Below are 19644 nucleotides of genomic sequence, written 5' to 3'. Positions count from 1 at the left end.
GGGGGCAGTGAGATGCTATCTGACCATCTCCTCACTTTTTTCAGGTTTCTACTTCCTGCTAATCAATTTTTTCCTCTATCCTTCAAAGTCTAAAATTTATTCTCTTTGCATGAGAAAAGAGAAGCAAAATTATAATTGAGTACTTTAGGCTTTCCCCCAGTAGCCATTGTCATCTCATCTACTAGCAGTGTTCCTAAACTTTCAATGATTTTCCTTTTGCTCCCAGCAGTTATTAAAAAAACAAAAAAAACAAAACCCCAAACCAAAACAAACCTCGATACTCACCCTCACTTTCATCTTCTGTCTATCTATTTTAAGTATATATTGGTTGATGAATTCTCTGTGCATCCACACACTGGTATCTTTATACAATTTTGCCTTCCTTTTCAACTGCATTGAACTTTTTGTCTTCGGGATTTCATTACTGAGAGCTTTTCTCAATATAGGGCTGCATGTCTTATATTTAGTCCCTAGTATCCTGCCTACCTTTCTTTCCTCAGAACCCTTGGGAACCTTGGAACCTTTGGCCTCTCCCAAAATCTAAGGTGCAAGTTTAACTTTCCTCTCATTTTTTCACAAATGTAGTCAACACCCCTCCTCACCATTTTCTTACCATCTATTTCAACAACCAATTTTTGTTAGTGAGAGTCAGGTCCAGAATAGCAGTTCCTCTGCTTAGTTTCTGCAACTTTTGAAGTTTGAAATGATTATTAAAACAAGCCAGGAAATTATTATTATTTCCTCTTCTTTTGGCAGAAAAAAAAAACAACTGCTAGAATTTTCTGGATAATTGAATACTCCACTATGATAGTGATTCTATGCCAGGTTTGCAATGTTTCTTGGACTCTATTTTTCTTCTAAGCTCTAATATCTTCCAGTGACAATTACATTCCTATTTTTGCCCCTATTGTTCTTTCCTTAAATACTTAAAAAAAAATCCTTACCTTCCATCTTAGAATCAATACTGTTTTTGGTTCTAAGGCTGTCCCACTATGGTTCCCATATTTATTATTATTTTTTTTACAAGGAGCCATCTTCTTAAAATACTACTACTTTCTTAACTTTTTAAAAAATATTTTGGCTATTTTGAATATTCTAGCCTGGCTGCCATCCTAAGTCTCAGTATATGAGGCTGAATTTGTTTCTTCACATTGAGATCTTTAGTTTATCTTTTTTTATTCATATTTTGTATATTTACATACTGATATCTTAAGCCATGGGCTTGGGTACATATTTTATTTCTTATAAACTCTTAGGTGTCTCATCTACTATTTGTCTTACATTGTAGCCACTTTTTAGAGTAATCTAGCTTGAGGGATATATACATATATATGAAGTTTTTCCTCTTCCCTTAATTCCCTTTATTATTTATTTCGATTAGATTAAAAAACTCTAGGCAGATATAATCTTGGTCCTTATATTCATACTTTCATTCCAATCAAAAGCTTTTTTAGGCCTAGAAATTAAAACTCTGTTCTCAGACACCAATTTTTCTTAAACTCAAAACCACCACCACTGCAACAACAAATCTCTCCTTACTTTCAGTCTTATTGCTGTCACATTGTGTATTGGTTCCAAGGCAAAAGAATGGTAAGGTCTAGGTGATGAGGGTTAAATGACTTGCCCAGGGTCACACATCTAGGATATATCTGAGGCCAGATTTGAACCTAGGACCTTCCATCTCCAGGCCTGGCTCTCTATCCACTAAGCCACCTAGCTTCCCCAAAGACACTAATTTCTTAGTTGTTCAAATCTCAATTCTTCCCTTCCCTTAGGAAGTCCTTGTCTTGATTATGTAGAAGTGATCAAAACACTATCTGTGACTTTATGATCTTTAGCAATGCAGCACCTACATCAGTCACAGGAGTGGGAAATAGTCATCTGGTTGGACAAGTCGGAAGGTTTTCTTTTAGGTCTTGAATAAACAATGAAAGAAAACAGTGGGTCCTACTATTGTATTTCCAGGTGGCACAGAGCTGCCTCATTGCCTCAGTAAGGAATCACCAAGCACCAATACTTGTTTCTTCCTCTCACTCTTTCTAGATGATATCATTAGATTCCTATCATCACTCTTTGGAGAACAAGTAGCTGCTTCATCCTCACAGGTTACAATTCCTCCTTCTTTGGGAGGACCCTTATGCCTACTAATCAGCTCCCAATGTTCAGTGATCCTTCTTCATTTTCTCCTCTGTGCCCTATTTTTCTACTTTATAACTTTCTGACACAGGTCAATGTTACCTTCTGCCTTTTGGATCCTTTTCTTTGAAGAATAGAGTTCTCTAATTCCTTTTACCTTCTCTTCAAGGAGGGAGACCAGTTTACACTTTGGGTCTACAAAACAGTTACCTAGCCATGGCAGGAAGAAAAGCATGTACTGAATACAGGTCACTGAAAAATTCTCCCTGTTCTTCATACTTTGTGTTTATGTATATGATCTTTAGGAAGGCATCCAGGTGGCACACTGGATAGAGTACTGGGCTTGGAGTCAGGAAGACCTGAGCTCAAGTCTGTCCTCAGATACTTAAAAGCTGTGTGATTCTGGGTAAGTATCTTAACCTCTGTTTGCCTTAATCTACTGGAGAAAGAAATGGTAAACCATTCCAGTACTTTTGCACCTGCAGAGAGGATAGTCTATGGAGATACAAAGAGTCAGACATGACTGAACAAAAAAAAAAAACACAATACCATTAGTTATATTGTATGTGCCCTAGGCTGAGTGCTTTATGAATTTTTAGATCTCCTTAACTTTTAAGGCATAGTTTTGGGCATCAGCAGAGCTTTACAGACTGGGAAACAACTGTTACTTTATAGGGGCATGGGAGAAACTCCAAGGATCAGGCTAGCTCTTGGAGATCAAGGTTTCAAGTCCATCCTAGATCCTAGAGTATCATTGATCAAAGAAACTACTTTATGTGTGCCCAAGTGGTCTGACAGCTAGACATTTCTATCTGGATGTCTTGCCATCGTTTCAAACTTGGAAAGGTACTTAGTACTTCTAAGGCAATATGGTGAACATGAAGAACTTGGGATTTGGATTCAAAGGACCTTCACATTTAAATCTCAACTCTGTTACCTTCTCCTTAAGTGACTGTGGACAATTCACTTTATTCCTCTCTAATCAGCTTCCTTATCTATAAGATAGCGGAGAGGCTTAGACTAAGTGATTACTTCTAGATTTCGATACTATGACCATATGAATTCAAAATATTCAAACTGAATAAACTATATTTTCCTTCCAAATTAGCTCCTCCTCTAGGCTTCATTGTCAATAGCACTTCTTTTCCACACAAATTAGAAATCTTACAATCACAGGCAGATAGGTGGCATGGTTTAAATCCAGCCTTAGACATTTACTAGATGCATGAATCTGGGTAAGTCACTTAATTGCTGCCTGCCTCAGTTTCCTCATTTGTAACATGAGGATCATAGTAGTAGCTACCTCCTAGCATTGTTGTGAAGATAAAAGGATGTTTTAAATGCTTTATTATTTTTGTTATTATAGATTTTATCTATGAAATGTGTTAGACTCTCTTTGCTTTATGCCAACCTGATTTCATCTGCTTCCCAATATGTACCCTCCACTCCAGGCAGGTCTGATTTCTTTAGTGTATTGCTGAAGGTTACATGTTTGGTTATTTTCATCTCTGTCCCTTTGTTCATGTACCCTGAACTAGGACTGCCTTCTACCCAGCCTATTATCTTTTACCTATCTCCTTCAAAGCTGAGCTCAAGTCCTAGCTTCTCTAGAAAGTCTTTTCTGATTCCTCCACAGTGATCTCTTTCCTCTCTGAATGCACTTTGAAATGCTCTTATCTGACTCCTGTGTGTCAGTCTTATGTCCCCCACTAGGCACTTAGCATCTGGAGTACAGGGAGTGTATCTTATACATCTTTTGTTTCTCTCACAGCACCTCCTACCTCAGAATCTTTATAACACTTGAGTTGGAGTGTCCTCAAAGGTCTTTATTTCTCTACTCATCCATCCTTTCACCTCTGCTCTATAATCTATTCAGGTATTCCATAGACATAGCCAGGAATGATCCAGTGTATTGGCATCTGGTATCCCAGCTCACAGTGACTCATCTGGGTTCCCCAATCCTTACCGTCAGCTCTAGCTCTTATATCCCTCTGGGTATGGCTGTTGGTTGGGATTGCTGGGAAAGAAGAACTTGGCTCCATCAAAAGAGCCAGGGGTGCCTGCCCAGCAGCTCCAAAACTGGTGGGTGGCAACTCACTGGACTGGGGACCCTGCTGGAGGCCATCCTTGCAGCCCTGATCAGCTTGGGCTTCCAGGCTGCTGGGGTCCATGCAGAGCCCAAGGGGTAGAGATGGTAGGCTGTGGCTACAGCGTGCACCCTCATCCAGTGGGCCTGTCCCATCCCGATGGGCCTCAGGGATGGGTGAGAACTCCAGAGAGGAGTCACCAGTGCTCAACCGCAGGGGAGGTGAACCTGAGCCTCCACCTCTTTTTCGACCCTTGGCCAGTTCAGCAAAGGAGGTCACACGTCTGGGTGAGGAGCCAGGTCCAGCCAATGAGGAGGGTCCCTCGCTCAGGCGAACAGGGCAGCTCAGCATGCGCTCCAGGGAGCCCAGCCGTGTCGGGGGACTTCGTTCTAGACTTCGGTCATAGCTTCGGGAACGCTGACGCCCGCTGCTGAGGTTGGGAGGAGATATGTTGACATACACCTGTCCCTCTATTAAATCTGGGCCCATCCCGGATCCCACTTCTGCTGGAGAACTCTTGGTCTTTTGTTCTTCTGTTTGGGCCTCTGGCTTTTGGAATAGGTAGTACTCAGTGGGCTGGCCTGAGATTGGGCCAGGACTGCCCTTGGTGTGTTCCTCTGAGCAACTGGTGATGGAGGAGCCAGCAGGACTGGGTGAGGACTGTGAGGACAGATCACAAGTGACAAGTTTGTAGTAGTTTTGAGTGGCCACCACAAGGCGGGCCTGGCTCTGGAAGCAGGCGGTAAGGTCAGCCGCAGCCGGGCAGGGCTCACAGTGTGGGCGGTAGGAGTTGCAGTTGGCATCTAACTCAGGGGAGGAGGCATGAGGGCAGCCACAGCCCCCATCTCCATCCCCACTGTCAGGGTGATGGGATTCACAGGACATCTTAGACTCAGCTGGGGAGGGGTGCAGATCCAGGTAGAAGGCTCCAGGGTCTGAGTGGCTACAGAAGGAAGAATCACTGCAGGATAGGGGGGCAGAGTTGAGATTGGCACGGGAGTGACCATGCATCTTGTTGTAGAGGGCACTGAAAGTGACCAATACGCCATCTGAGCTGTTGCAGGAAGAATCACTAACATAGCCCATGGACTGGTCAGCCACCTCTGATTGGCTAGATGTGCTGCTACAACGACAATGTCGAGATCCTGAGCCTGAACAGCCACAGGCTCGGACACCTGGGTTCCTCGGGGACTCATCTAAGCTAAGTTTCCATTCTTGGTCGAAAGAAAAACCAGAGGTGTCATTGGCCCCAGGGCCACCCCCCTCATCCAGCTCCATGGTCTCTGCCTCCAGTTCTGGGGGACAGTGATGCCCATGACTGCATTTCTGTATCTCTGAACTGCTCAGAGGCTCCTGCTCCTGTCCTTCTACCACACCAGCTCGACTATTTGTGGCTCCCCATGCTTTCCCTGTTCTGGGGCCAGGTGGTGCCAGTTGGAAGGGGGGCTGTCCACTCCCATGCAGATGAAAGGACTGTTGGGCTGAACTGTTGCAATCTCCATATGGGTCTTCTAGCTCACCCTCCTTCATCAGGAAAGGGTTGTGCCGCTTGGGAACTCCAGGGCCTCGGCCATCTCGGCTCCTGCTTTTAGGACCAGCCCCAGCCCCAGCCCCAGCCCCAGCAGTACCTCCTGAGGCAGGGAGCACTTTACTGTAGAGCAGAGAGTCAGCCTGGGTCAGATCTCTGTCAGGGTGGCCCAACTCAGGTGGACAGAAGGGGTTGGTCCTTGTACTTCCATTGCCCGCACCTCCACCCCCACAGCACTGCCTGTCAGGGACCTGGCAATGCACCAGGGGGATATGATGGACGATGAGGGTTTCTCCTGTCAGCTTGGGGGGACTATCCATTCTGGAAAGTTCGGCTGAGGGCATCAATGGCCCCAGATACTGCCCCCGGAGCCCTCTGGGGCAGGACACATCTCATCAGGAAGGCCTGGCACCTGGAGAGACAGAAAGAGAGAAAAGGAACCCAATGTCACCTCGCCTTCCTGAGTGAACACACACAGCCTTCCATATCCTAGCATACCTTTCTGTCTGTACCCAGAATACACAGAACCCTGCCCCATTCCCAGGAGAAGATCTGAGAGATCCTAGGATCACAGGACTTAAGAGCTGGATGGGACCTGAGATCATGTAGTCCAACACTTATTTTATAGATGAGGGAACTGAGATTCAGAGATGGGAAGTGTCTAAAGTTAAATAGGAAATAACTGTCGCAGAGCCAAGATTGGAACATACACAGTTTAATTCCAAATGCAATATGCTTTCTGCTGCCATCAGTTCAGAGCTGTCCCCTGTGCTTTGTAAGTCTTATCCCACAACCTTCTTGACCTGACTCACTAAACCACAATTTTCTCTCTTTAAAGCAGGAGTTCTGAACCTGAGGTCCAAGGAGTCTGGTTAGATTTCAAGGAGTCCATGAATTTGTTTTAAAAATATTGTGCTATAGGGAATAAGGGGAAGAGTCCAGATTTGTAATCCTGGCCTCATGCCAAATCTAGTATTCTATTACACCAATAGCAGTCTATTTCTTTCTTTCTTTTTTATATTTTATTTTTTAGAAAAATTTTCCACGGTTACATGATTCATGTTTTTACTTTCCCCTTCACCGCACCCCCCCATAGCCAACACACATTTCTACTGGTTTTAACATGTGTCATCAATCAATATTATTGATAGTTGTATTGGTGTGGTTGTTTCAAGTCTACGTCCCCAATAACAGCAGTCTATTTCTGAGAGAATAAAACATTTTCTAGGACAGTGATGGCAAACCTATGGTATGGGTGCCAAAGGTGGCATGCAGTCACCTCTCCCCCATCCCACCCCACTCCGAGTTCATTACTAGAAAGGCACAGGGGCTTGGGCTCCCCTCCCCCTCTCCACTACGCCTGATGACATTTTTTCACATCCCCCACCCTTCTGCCCAGCGACCCAATGGGAGCACACAGGGGGTAAGGTGGGTGGCTCACAGGTAGCAGAGTTGGAAGGGAGTGGAGCACTTGGGTCACTCCCTCCTCCTCTCTAAACTTGCTGAGGACATTCCTTACTTCACCCACCTCTATTCAACAGCCCAATGTGAGCCCTTCTTCTCACCCCTGTGTGGGGTAATGGGGGGGAAGGGCGAACAGGGCACACCCGACACTCGGTAGGGGGGAGGGATAAGATACTAGGTCTGGGGGGAGGCCAGCACTCCATCTCTAAAAGGTTTGCCATCACTGTTCTAGGAAGACCTAGATTCAGTTTTACATGCTTTTTTAAAGATTAAGGCAAACTTAGAAGATTGACCTCTCCCAAGTTTCAATCTATAATAGATGTTTTTAATATTCATTGACCAGGAAACACTTCTAATCTTCTATTAATTGTTCCAAAAAGAAAGAAAAAATTCTAATCTGCATCCAATAACAAATATTATTGGCTTTAATAGGGAACAAAATATCTATGGTAGATAAGTTGATAACAGTACCCTCAAAATTAGAAGTTAGATCTTAAGCACCATATATGTGATACTAATAAAACTGTATATGTTGTGTATTTGTCTGCCTGCCTCTCCTTCTTTAAACCCTTACCTTCTACCTTGGAATCAATACTGTGTATTGGTTCCAAATCAGAAGAACAGTAAGGGCTAGACAATAGGGTTAAGTGACTTGCCGAGGCTCACACACCTGGGAAGTGTCTGAGGCTAGATTTGAACCTAGGACCTCCTGTCTCTAAGCCTGGCTCTAAGCCCGACTCTCAGTCCACTGAGCCACCTAGCTGCCCCCTGTGTACTTGTCTTTCAACATTTCTTTTCAAGTCTTCAGGATTTAATATGGGCTCTCTTTTGAGAAAATAAAATACAGATATTTTAAAGAAATATTTCAATATAATTTGTTTTCTTTGTAATGGCATGCATTTTATTTTATACATTTAAAGTTATTTTGACAGGGACTCTATAAGGATTTCATCAGACTGTCCACATGGTTCAAGATACAGATAGTCAAGAAGCCTTACTCTAGAGCAGTGGTTCCCAAACTTTTTTGGCCTACCGCCCCCTTTACAGAAAAAATATTAATTTAAAAAAAATTTTTAATAGCAATTAATAGGAAAGATAAAGGCACCTGTGGCCATCACCACTCTTTTGGATCACTGCAGCACCCACCAGGGGGCGGTAGCACCCACTTTGGGAATCACTGCTCTAGAGGTTTCTTGGTCATTGAGGGCAGCTCAATAATGATGCTATGGATAGGGTGTTGGTCTTGGAATTTTAAAGACCTGGCTTTTAATTCTGCCTCAGAGCCTTACTTTGCTGTGGAACTCAGGCAAATCACTTAATCTCTCTCAGCTTCAGTTCCCTCTTCAGTAAAATGGGGGAAACAATAGCATCTACTTGTCAGGGTTGTAGTGAGGATCAAAGGGGATAATAGATGTCAAGCACTTTTGCCAACCTTAAAGTATAAATGCTAACTATTATTGCTGGTTTTATGTTCTACTCTGGCTAAAGCTGACAGTCCATCTTTACTGATCCCCTAATGCCAGTTTTATGAAATCTCTGAGCTCTCAGGCTTTGCCTACTCAAATAGTTTTCACTCCATCATAATCTCTAACTCAATTTGCTGCTGCTCTCTCATTCCTCTCTTCCTTCTCTTGTTACTTCTATTTTCTCATCTTCTACTCCAGGATGCTTTTCTCATCATTTTTCTATTCTGTCATTTGCTATTTGAGGCTACTACCTTCCAAATTTTTAAAAATTTAAAATCCTTACCATCTGCCTTAGAATTGGTACTAAATATCAGTTCCAAGGCAGAAGAATGGTAAGAGTGAGGCAGGTGGGGTTAAGTGACTTGTCCAGGGGTCAGAGCAAAGGAAGTGTCTGAGGCCAAATTTGAACCCAGGACCTCCACTGTCCTGGCCTGGAGTTCTCTCCACTGAACCATTTAACTATCTCTGCTGAAGACTTAAGGCCACGTTGCATTTTCAGCGCTATAAGCATAAGTGGGGCATATTGCCTTTTGCTATTTGTCTATGAAAATTACAGAGCTAAAGTTTCTCTACCCAGGCTCTAAACCTCAAATTCTTGGCTTATTGTAGTATTAAATAAAAACTGAATAAATGATTCCAGGGAAAACTGTTTCAGGATATCTCTACGGGGATCTCAGTTCTGGTGAGGAGTTTGATGTTTTATAGCCACAGGATTTTTTTCCTTTGGTTCTTCCTAGTCTCAGCAAGAGAAGAGAGGCCAGTCTGGCCTGAAGAAGTCTGCTAAATGATTGTGCCAGGTAATGAAGTGGCTGTTTTCCTTAAAGCCTGGATCTAAACTGAGGTAGATAAAGTGCTTGTTGGAGCCAAGACTGATAGATGCAGTGATAGAAGGTCTCCCTTATCACAAGGCAGGTTTATTTAGCAAATTCAAATGGAACACAGATGTTTAACACACAAACCAGTGCATGTCCACATGAAGATCCCTTTCTCCCTCCCTTCCTCCTGGCCATGTTTGTCTCGTGATAAACTTCCTCTCTGACAACTACTTCTGGCAGTCTGCTCTCCCATGACTGGGTCTTTGTTGGTGACTTGAGTTCATTTCAAATTTTCTTTACTCATTTTGATCTCATCCTACTAACCTTCCTCTCTACTCACAATCAAACCCCTATACACTTCATCCTAGATCTGCTTTCTCCACAGTGAGAAAGATGGGAGGGAAATGGAACTACCACCCTCTCTGAAAGATAGAATCACTATTTCCTATCCCCCTCCTTCAGACACACAGCACTTCCCAATTGACCAGGATGCAATGCCAAGTTCCCTCTTTTCTTCTGTTATTAGGAGTTTGGTACCCAGGGCCTATGACTCTTGCCTAGGCTTGGATTTGGGGGATACAATCTCTTCCCAATTTCCCCTCCTTTGGAAAAATTGTTCTCTTATCCAGTCTATCTTAAACCCTGGTCCTGATATCAATTCTGCTCACTGATCCCTCCACTTCTTAATCTTCTAATCCTCCCTGAAAGTTTGATGACATCCTTAGCAATAAACTATAAGTTAAATTATTTTTTCCTAACCAGAGATTCAATGAATCTGGCTAGATGAATTTACATACTCTCTTTTTTTTACAAACACATCAGTTGTCATTATGGAGTCACATAATCTTAAAGAGTTAGATGAGGTCTTAAAAAAGTTTATTACAATATCTCTACCAATGTTGGCAACTAGAACAGCATGGAAAGAACACTGGATTCATTGTCAGATGACCTGGGAATATTAGCTCTGTCTTTGTGACCATGGCTATCACATGATTTTTCTGAGGCTCAATTTCCTCATCTATGAAATGAGGAGATTGGATAATAGGATCTCTAAGGTTACTTTCAGCTATAAATATATAACTCTATGAATACTTTGTATAATATCCCTGACAGGTAATCATCCAGTCTTGGCTTTGACTCAGAACTCACTAATTCTCAAAATAGACCATTCTACTGTTGGTTAGCTCTACTTACTATAATTTTACTCAGGTAACAGATTTTGCTGACCACAGACTACATGTAAAGTAGTATGATGGGCATCAAATAGCAAATGATAAAATACCAATGTAGACTGAACATCCTTAAACTGCCATGCAATCAAGAAGATTCTTGAATGGATGAGAATGATCCTGGAACTGTAGATGGAGCCAATAAGTTTGATCCAAGAAGCTTGTGAATGAATCCTAAAACTGGTATGGGAACATTTTGGTTCCAACGGCTCTATTAACTTCTGGGATCATAAGAGAACAGATGCTGTTGTGTGGGGCTCCTGTCCTATGGGAGATAATGGACAGGCCCCTGGAGGGAAATATAGGTAGAAAAATTTAGGAGGTCTAATTATCATCTAGTCTATAGGAGTATAAATTAATTTTATATATATTTCTAATATATCTTTTCCTTCTGAAGAGTCAAGCAACTATTTGACTAAAATTTATTAAGTGTCTAAATTCTGGAAACACAGTCTTGTAGTCTGAGTGGCAAGGATAGGAGAAAGAAAAGAGGAAGCAGATGCCAAAGTCAGGTATTCAGTTATGATGGCAGGAGCAGAAGGGGGAAAGTTAATTAAGAATTGGATGTGGCATCGATCTGAATCTAGGTTGGCCAAAGTGCTCAGGGATAAGAAACATACAGGAAATGTAGTTCTTTAAGAACTCAGTAATCTGGGAATTCTAGAAAGGCAAGGTTCCCTGAATTCATTGTGTAAAAAATGACTAGAGGAATTATACTTGAAGAGTTATAAAACTGTGTATACCTTTTGACCCAGCAATATCACTAATAGGTTTATTTTCTAAGGTGATCAAGGAAAAAAGAAAAGAAACTATATGTTTAAAAATATTTATAGCAGCTCTCTTTGTGGTGGCAAAGAACTGGAACCTGAAAGGATGCCCATCAATTGGGGAATGGTTAAACAAGTTGTGGCATATGATTGTGATGGAATACAACTATACTGTAAGAAATGATAAATAGGTTAATTTTGTAAAACATAGAAAGGCTTAGATGAAATTACAAAGAGCAAAACAAAGCAGAACAAAGAGAATATTATATATAGCAGCAGAAATCGTCTTTTTAGAATGATTTGGACTTGGGCTATGGCTACCTCTAGAGATATGACTAATAAATAGAAATAAGTAAGACCTAATTTTATATATATCTGTCAAATGATGCTTTCTCTAATGGGGGAGGGGAGGGAAGATGAAGTTAACTGAGTATCTTAATATTTTGAATGTTACAACCAAATACATTTTTGAAAAAAGGTCTTTTAAAGAAATCCAGCTAACAGTCACTTCTTTGTGTTTCTTTCTTCTTACCATGAGCTAGCAGATACTGCCGAACTCCCTTCATAACATTAGAATCCTCTCAATAAAGGTTTAGATCAATTGCCCCTCAAAGTCACCCCTCCTCCCACCTCAGTAACTGGAATCAAGGCAGCTAGGTGACTTAGTGGATAAAGCTCCAGGCCTGGAGAATAGAAGCCCTGGGTTCAAATCTGACCCCAGAAACTTCCTAGCTGTGTGACTCTGAGTAAGTCACTTCCCAATTATCTAGTCCCTACCTAGATACTTAGTAGTGAGTCCTAGATAGAAGATATGTTAAAAAACAAAAGAGGTAACTGTCAAGGAGACTGACAGGACCAGCAAGGTCTAAGAACCTGGGCTGAAGACTTTGCTAGTGGCAGCAGTAGTGGGATATAGACCCCTAGTCTAAAACTACCAGAAAGCAGTGGACTTTGGAAAGAATTAGAGATGGAGTTTTTACATAATCCTTCAAATACTCAAAGCCAACTATTATGTACCTACAAAGTTTTACCTTTTTCAAGGTAAATGTCTTTGGTTCTTCCAACCTCATATCTCTCAATATTCAATTTCCTTTCCATCTTGGTCATCTTCCTCCTCTAGCTTCATCAGTGTTCTTTCCTAAGTTCAGCTGTCCATTAGTTTGAACTTTTTGAGATCTGAAACTGTCCTTTGTATCCCCAGAATGCACCACTATGCCTGGACCAGAGAAGGCACTCAATAAATGCTTGTTGACTGACTGGTTGAATATATTCCAGCTGTGGCCTCACTAGGACAGAGCATGATATGTTCATGACCTCCCTCAGTCTAGATACTATGCTTCTATTAATATGGTTGTTCCATCATACTTCTGGCTCCCATGGAGCTTGTGGTCACCTAAAACTCCTAGCTTTTTTTTTTTTTTTCCACAGCCACTACTACAAAAACCTGGACTTTTTCTTTTCCCAATCTGAGGCTAGAGAGCCATGGATGCTTGAGAAGGGAGAGTCTTTCCATTAGAGGCCATATTGAAATCACCTTACTAGCCAGTACTAGGTTCAGATTTCAAGGATTGTTCCCTTATTCTTATAATTAGCCCTAGGCTTCAAGGAGGAGTATTCCTGTGAATATTCAAATAAGATATTTGTAAAAAGCACTTAGCAAAGGAGTATCAACATGGCTTGGCAGATAGAAGAGCAGGGCTTGGAGATGGGAGGTCCTAGGCTCAAATCTGGCCTCAGACGGTTTCCTAGCTGTGTGACCCTGGGCCCTTACTGCTCTTCTGCCCTCGAACAGATACTTAGTATTAATTCTAAGAAGGAAAGGGTTGAAGAAATTATGTGACTGGCACATAATGGGTGCTATATAAATGCTTATTTCTTTCTTCCTTGTGCCATCATTTAACCCAGCACCAATCCATCAGTCAAGCTACACTAAGTACCTTCTATGTCCCCACCCCTGTGCTATGGGGGAAGCAGAAGAAGACATAATTCCTGACTCTGGGGAAGCTCATACTATGGTTGGGAAGGCAAGACACAGAAGTATGACACCACTTCTTTGGGTCCTGAGAATATCATGTGGGGAAGTTATGTTCCAGGTTCTGGAGAAAGTGAAAACCCTTGGGTTCAGGCATTTGAACACAGACTTGAATTTAACATGAAACTCCAATAAAATAAAAATGAAAAGCTACTTGGGGCCTCTGCCTTGCATAGGTGAACTCTTTTATCATCTGTGCTGTAATGTCATTTATCATCTATGCGAGGCACTAGAAGTGGGCCAAAATAAAAATAATCTCTATATTACCTTAAGAGTTTCATAGTAGCTTTTCACTGATTAGAAGAGTTTTCAAATCTATAATCACAATTCTATCCTTAAAACAACTTTCTGGGTTAGGTGCTGCAATCAGATGAAGGGAACCACTTGGTTAAAGTTGTACATTTGGTCCTAGAAGAACCAGGACTAGAATCTATGTCTTATTCCTAGCACATGTTCCTTCCACTGGATCAGCCGAGTCTAGATGGGAAAGTAAAACAGGTATGATGTGAACTGCTCTCCTGTAGAAAACATCTACCAAGATGAATAATAATGATAATAACTAAAATTTTATAGACCCTTAGGGTATGCAAAGTACCTTACATATCTTGATCCTCAAAACAGCCCAGTGAGGTAGGCAGTATTATTATCCCCATTTTACAAATGAGGAAATAAACTCAGAATGGTGAGGTGAAGATTTCCATGGGTCTGAGGGAGAATTTGAATGGAGGTCTTCCTAACCAGTCCTCTGGTTGCTTCATCAGAGTGCTCAGGATTATATCTCTTCAATCTCTCTATAATTCCCCACCTAGGAACTGTGTGCTCAGAGTTTATCGTTCAATGGCCTCAGCTGTGGCTTCTATGTTAAGAAGAGATGGAAGCCATGGGCTAAAACTTTATTTTTTTAATTAAAATTTTTTTTAAAACCCTTACCTTCTGTCTTAGAATCAATATTGTGTATTGGTTCCAAGGCAGAAGAGTGGTAAGGGCTAGGCAATGGGAGTTAAGTGATTTGCCCAGAGTCACACAGCTAGGAAGTGTCTGAGGCCAGATTTGAATCTAGGTCCTCCCATGTCTAGGCCTGGCTCTCCATCCACTGAGCCACTCAGCTGCCCCTTTTCGATGAAACTTTATTGAGGGAGAAAAGCCACTCCCACATGGACCCAGGATAAAGGTAGGCTGGGTCAAATAATCCAATGTCATTCAGGAAACCTATCCAGCTGAGCACTTTTGGTCAGCTGTTAGCTAGTTTGCTGCTCCTTGACACTAACCTGATGTCATTCCCACCGAGTTGCCCTATTTTTCCTTCCTAAGGAGCATATGGCTCCAGAAAAGAAGAGTGAAATGCCCCAGTCACACATAGCTTTCCTTTTCTTCAGCTTCCAGAGTTCTTGGAGTGGGATACCAAGAGAAGGAGACATTTATGTGTTGCCTCCCACATTAGAATGCAAACATCTTGAGGGTAGGGACAGTATTTTTTGACTTTTTATCTATGTTTAGTTTAAGCACTGTGTCTAGCACATAGTAAATGCTTAATAAATGCCTGCTCACTGATTAAATGACTTTAACCAAGCTAGCAGTTGAATTGTGGGTTCAATCAACATGAGACCACAAGTCTCAACTCCTGAGACTAGGGAGGAAGGATTTTTGGGAGGGCTCTTGCTCCATCCTTGGCTTCCCTTTCCACAGGGAGTCTCAATGGAGACTCCTGAGTAGTATGCTACTGACTATCATAGGGAAGATTCCAACTAAGAGGGACCAAAACACCCTCCCTGGGGCTTTTCTTCTTCCAGGCCAAAGCTGTAACAAAGGTCTATAAAGTGTTTGCTTCAGATGTCTCACAAGAATATATAAAATATACAAAATAACTGCTATGAAAGTGGAGGAAGGAAGCTTATGCACATTTTTGGTACTGCCTAGGATGTAAAATTAACTAGTTAGGGCTGCATCAGGCCCCCTCTGCTTTTCCCCCCTGAGCTGTTTTGTCCTGTTCCCTGGTGAACCCACACATGGGAGCCTCTTTCAGACTTTCTGAAGTCAGACTGACTTTGCTAGAAAAGTGCATTATTCAGGAAGAAAGGCCCCATCGCATAGCCAGTGCTATCTTTCAGTCAGTCCTTGTGCCTATTAATGGGTCTCTCTCTTGCCCATCTTTCTCAGGTCCTGCAATCTCCAGGGAGAGGAAGAGAATGAAGTAGAGAGCAGGAGCTGGAAATCTGGGTTTGGTCCCAAATTTCAGTGTCCTTGGTCTGAGGGCTCTGGTCTCCAATAAACACTATATATCATATACTATATATATATAGTTAGTGTATAGACATATACACTAACATTATATACTAAAGAGTCTTCTGAGCAGGCAGGTGGCAGAGTGAGAGGACATGGTTGGGGGATGGGAGAAGGATGGAAGGAGGAGGAAGGGGATATATCCTAGTGGGGGTCTGAATGTGATACCAGGGGCCTCTTCAGGTTACTGATTTTCTGGTCAGCTGCTCTGGATATTGTTCCCTCTCCCAACCCATCCCCATCTTTATCCTCAACCCTGTTGTTGGCTGCCCTGCACACCTTAGAGCATTCCTGGTCAGCAGTATGGGGAGAACACTCTCTCTGGTTAGATCTTATACCGATGGCTTTCTGGTCCCTATCGAAATCAGGGGGATGATTATCTCCATGGTCACCCCATATGGGGGTACAGACTCAGCCTTCCTTTAGCAGCACTCCCTAACACATACTCCAGAGCCTTTTGTCTTTGGGTACCCTACATAGAGTGCAGCAGGATGGAGGGAGCGGCCTGACTCTCTGAACCAAAACAAATGCAGATGTCTTGGCCAGCAGAATCGAGGGGGGAGGGGGAGACCTTTTACCTTATTGACAGGGCAGCACCAGCAGGAACCCTTTTGACCTGGCCATCCTGGGCTGTAGGCATGCACACACACACACACACACACACACACACACACACACACACACACACACACACAATTTAGGAATTCTGGTAGCTATTCTATCTGACCCCATCTTCTCAGCCCTGAGACAGACAAAGCCAGCTTTCAGGATCTAGAGATGCAAAAGAAAGAGCCAGGCAACCATCCAAGCCTCCCTGTTCTTCCCTCCCCATCCAGCTGTACCTGTCGGTTAGGAGCCTTCAAATAGACCTTCGGGCTCTCTTTCCTGATGGTTCTGGCCAGGCTGGGCTGGGAAATCTTGTTGATTTCCTCAGCTCTATTTTCTGCTCCTCACGGCTGCATCTCTGCTCATGCAGAGGGGCTGCGCAATTCCATCTCCAGATTCCCTGCCGCTATTGCTGCCACTGCCACCACCACCACCGCGGCGGCCGCTGCTGCTGCTGCTGCTGCTGCGGTGACGTGGTTGCTGAGGGAAGGGGGAAAGGGAAGGAACAGGCATGCCCATAGCACAGCCATTCAGCCTCCCGCCCTGTAAGTCCCCATGGGCTTTCAGCCCAGGGAAAGGGGGTGGGGGAGGAGGAAGGAGGAAGGAGTCAGAGATCCAGGGCAGGCGGAACTGGAAGATGGAGGACTCTTTCTGGGCAGCAGAGGAGGAAGCAGGATGGGCTGAGCCCAGCCCTCCTCATTCCCTAGGAAGGCCCTGGGAAAAAATTTGGGATGGAGAAAGATTTTGGAGTTTCTTCCCTTTCTCTGGGCCCCTCCTTTCAGTTCTTAGCTGGAAACCCCTCCCTTTTCCACCTTTGAAGGGCACCCCACTTCCTCCTCTTGCCCCCTTTCTTTGTTTAATCTTGGTGGGTCCAGAATGGGGATGAGATCAGGTGCAGGGGATGGTAGGGAGGGAAAGTATATCTGAGAGACAATAAAGGACTGATTCCATTCACTAAGCATTGGGAGAGTGATCACATTGAGTTTCAGGAGACCAAGGAACAGTATTCAAATAGTAACACTGCAACCATTCTCTGTAGGTTCCAGGGAGTTCTTTGGAGGAAACAGCAAGTGAGTCCCAAGTTAAGAAATGGAGATCTATGTCCCTCACTTTAGGAATGGTTCCCTGTACCAATATGGAGCTTAGTTTCTCAGCTCTGCAGTGGAGCCCCTCTCAGCAGCAGAAACAGATGTCTACCCAAATCCAATGTTACAGTTCTGCCTTTTGTCACTGTAAGGCTAAACCTTATTCCTCCAGACATCCCAGTTGGGGAAGGGAGGCTTCTTCAATTTAGTTAAAGAACAAAGAGAAAGGTCTGGCGATGGTAGTTGAGGGATAGTGTGTTAAGAAAAGGGAGTAATTTCTGAATCACAGGAAGGAGCTCTTTGGGAGGGTGGTTTTTTGGCAGACAGGCAGAATTCTGTCCTTTCTCCCATGGTTCAAGACCTTCTGTGAATAAAGAGGAAGGGTGGGGTGGGCTGGGCTGGTCTATAGCAGTCATTCTGTCGTCTGGGAATCCTGACAATTTTACCCAGAAGAATTATGTGTACAACAAGCAATACAAATTCTGTATCTTCTCATTTTCTGTTATTCAATTCTAAGATGCCAACTTCTGAGGCTAAAGGAGGTGTTGGGCCTGGTTAATACTACTGAAGTGGAAGAAGGTAGGAAAGAAGAATAGACCCAAAGTGCTTTTCTAACAACTCTGACTGGATCTATTGTAGTATTGTACAGAATCATGGCATCAAAGATTTAGAGCTTGAAGAGACCTCAGCAGCCACGTAGTCTAATACTTTCATTCTACAGATATGGAAACTGAGATCCAGAGAGATTAAGTGGACCTAAGTTCCCAAAGTCAGACAGGTAGCAAGTGACAGGGCTGGCAGTCAAACTCAGGTCTTCCGATTCCAAATCCAGCACTCTTCCAATGGTGGCACATGATCACCAAGGCCAGGCCATGGGGTCTCACTCAGCCTACTAAGCCACCAAAAAACATTCTCCTTTCTGCCTGAAAGCCTAGGTGAAAAACAAATGATTATATGGTATAAACTGGAGAAAAATACTGGAGACAAGGGCAGAGACAGGAGAGAATAGCAGGGGAAGAAAGAAGAGCTCTGAGCTCACTCATGATTGTGACAGAAAAGGCAGGCTGAGCCTTCTCTATCCCCTGTGCTTCCACATCCTTCCTATTCCCAGTGGAGACTGAGAAGGAAAGAATAAAATCTCCCAAATCTTCTCCCGGTCTGACCTTTGTCCTGTCCTGCCCCCAGGACTATATCCTATGACCAGTGACAGCATGAGGGAATGAGCAAAGAGGGGTTTTCTCATGAAATGAAACAACCACCAAAGACTCTTCTTGTTTAAGTCTTCTTGGTTATTATTTTTTCCTCAGTGTTTAGGAAGGCAGGGTTCATTATGTGACTATTACCAGGCTTCTGTGATCTCTGACTTTCCTCCACTCTGTACTTTAAGGAAAGCTGTAGCTAGAAGGGTAGCTTGTTGGTATAGTAAATAGAGCACTGGGTCTGGAGTCAGGAAAGTCTGGACACAAGAGTTAGCATCCAGGAATTTATTCCTGCTGATAGAAGGCAGTCCCTCTCAAACATGAGTTCAAAGCTGGCCTTAGACACGTATTAGCTTTGTGACCTTGGGCAAGTCACTTAACTCTATTTGCTCTCACTCCCCCCAAAAAAGAAAGGCTTCATTCTCATCACCACCAATCAACTTGGACTGAGTACTTTCTAAACTATGGTGCTCAGAACTGAGAAGCAGAGCCCCAAAAGAAGTACTAGGACTGAGGATTCCACCCCATAACTAGCCCATGGAGAGGCTAGAGGAATTCAGTATGTTGATTCAGGGATATAGAATTTATTTAGTAATCCTAAAGTTTCTTATACCACTTTTCACTCTACTCCTTATGAGATTGGTAGAAGGGATAGAGATGTGCTTTAAGTTTAGAGGGGAGGAAGGCTGAGTTCATGGACTGAAGTCCACCTCCCCAACCACTTTAGAAAAAATAATATCCCAGAGTACTGAACAAGAGGTGCCTTTGATTATTTTATTTCATGAGTCAGAGAAGACTGAAGTGGAGGGATGGTTAGGGGAAGGCATGATAGCTTTGTTCAAGTATTTAAAACTCTATTATTTGGAAAAGGTAAAAAAGATTTTATGTTTACTCTGTTTGGTCTGAGAGGAGAGAACCAAAGTTAATCATTGAAAAGCAGAAAGTGGTAA

At 43.1% G+C, this 19644-nt stretch overlaps 1 protein-coding gene across 2 annotated transcripts in view; it reads right to left on the bottom strand.

The window, feature by feature from the left end:
- Window positions 1-16722, bottom strand: part of RUSC2 (RUN and SH3 domain containing 2) — a 32645-nt gene extending 15923 nt beyond the window's left edge. Inside the window, exons 1-2 of one of the 2 annotated variants that reach the window (XM_044658728.1) lie at window positions 16647-16722; window positions 4103-6163 (exon numbers count right to left, since the gene is read on the bottom strand). In XM_044658728.1, the coding sequence (XP_044514663.1) occupies window positions 4103-6095 (1993 nt within the window). In that variant the 5' untranslated portion in view covers window positions 6096-6163; window positions 16647-16722. Of the gene's footprint in view, window positions 1-4102; window positions 6352-16646 lie in introns of those variants that run through there. The other variant, XM_044658735.1, reaches the window with a different exon arrangement.
- Window positions 16723-19644: the final 2922 nt, after the last annotated feature.

This window comes from Gracilinanus agilis, chromosome 1 (genome assembly GCF_016433145.1).
Source record: "Gracilinanus agilis isolate LMUSP501 chromosome 1, AgileGrace, whole genome shotgun sequence".
NCBI classification, from domain to species: domain Eukaryota; kingdom Metazoa; phylum Chordata; class Mammalia; order Didelphimorphia; family Didelphidae; genus Gracilinanus; species Gracilinanus agilis.
The sequence above is the reverse complement of the archived record's forward strand: the minus strand, read 5'-3'. Positions and strand labels throughout refer to the sequence as shown.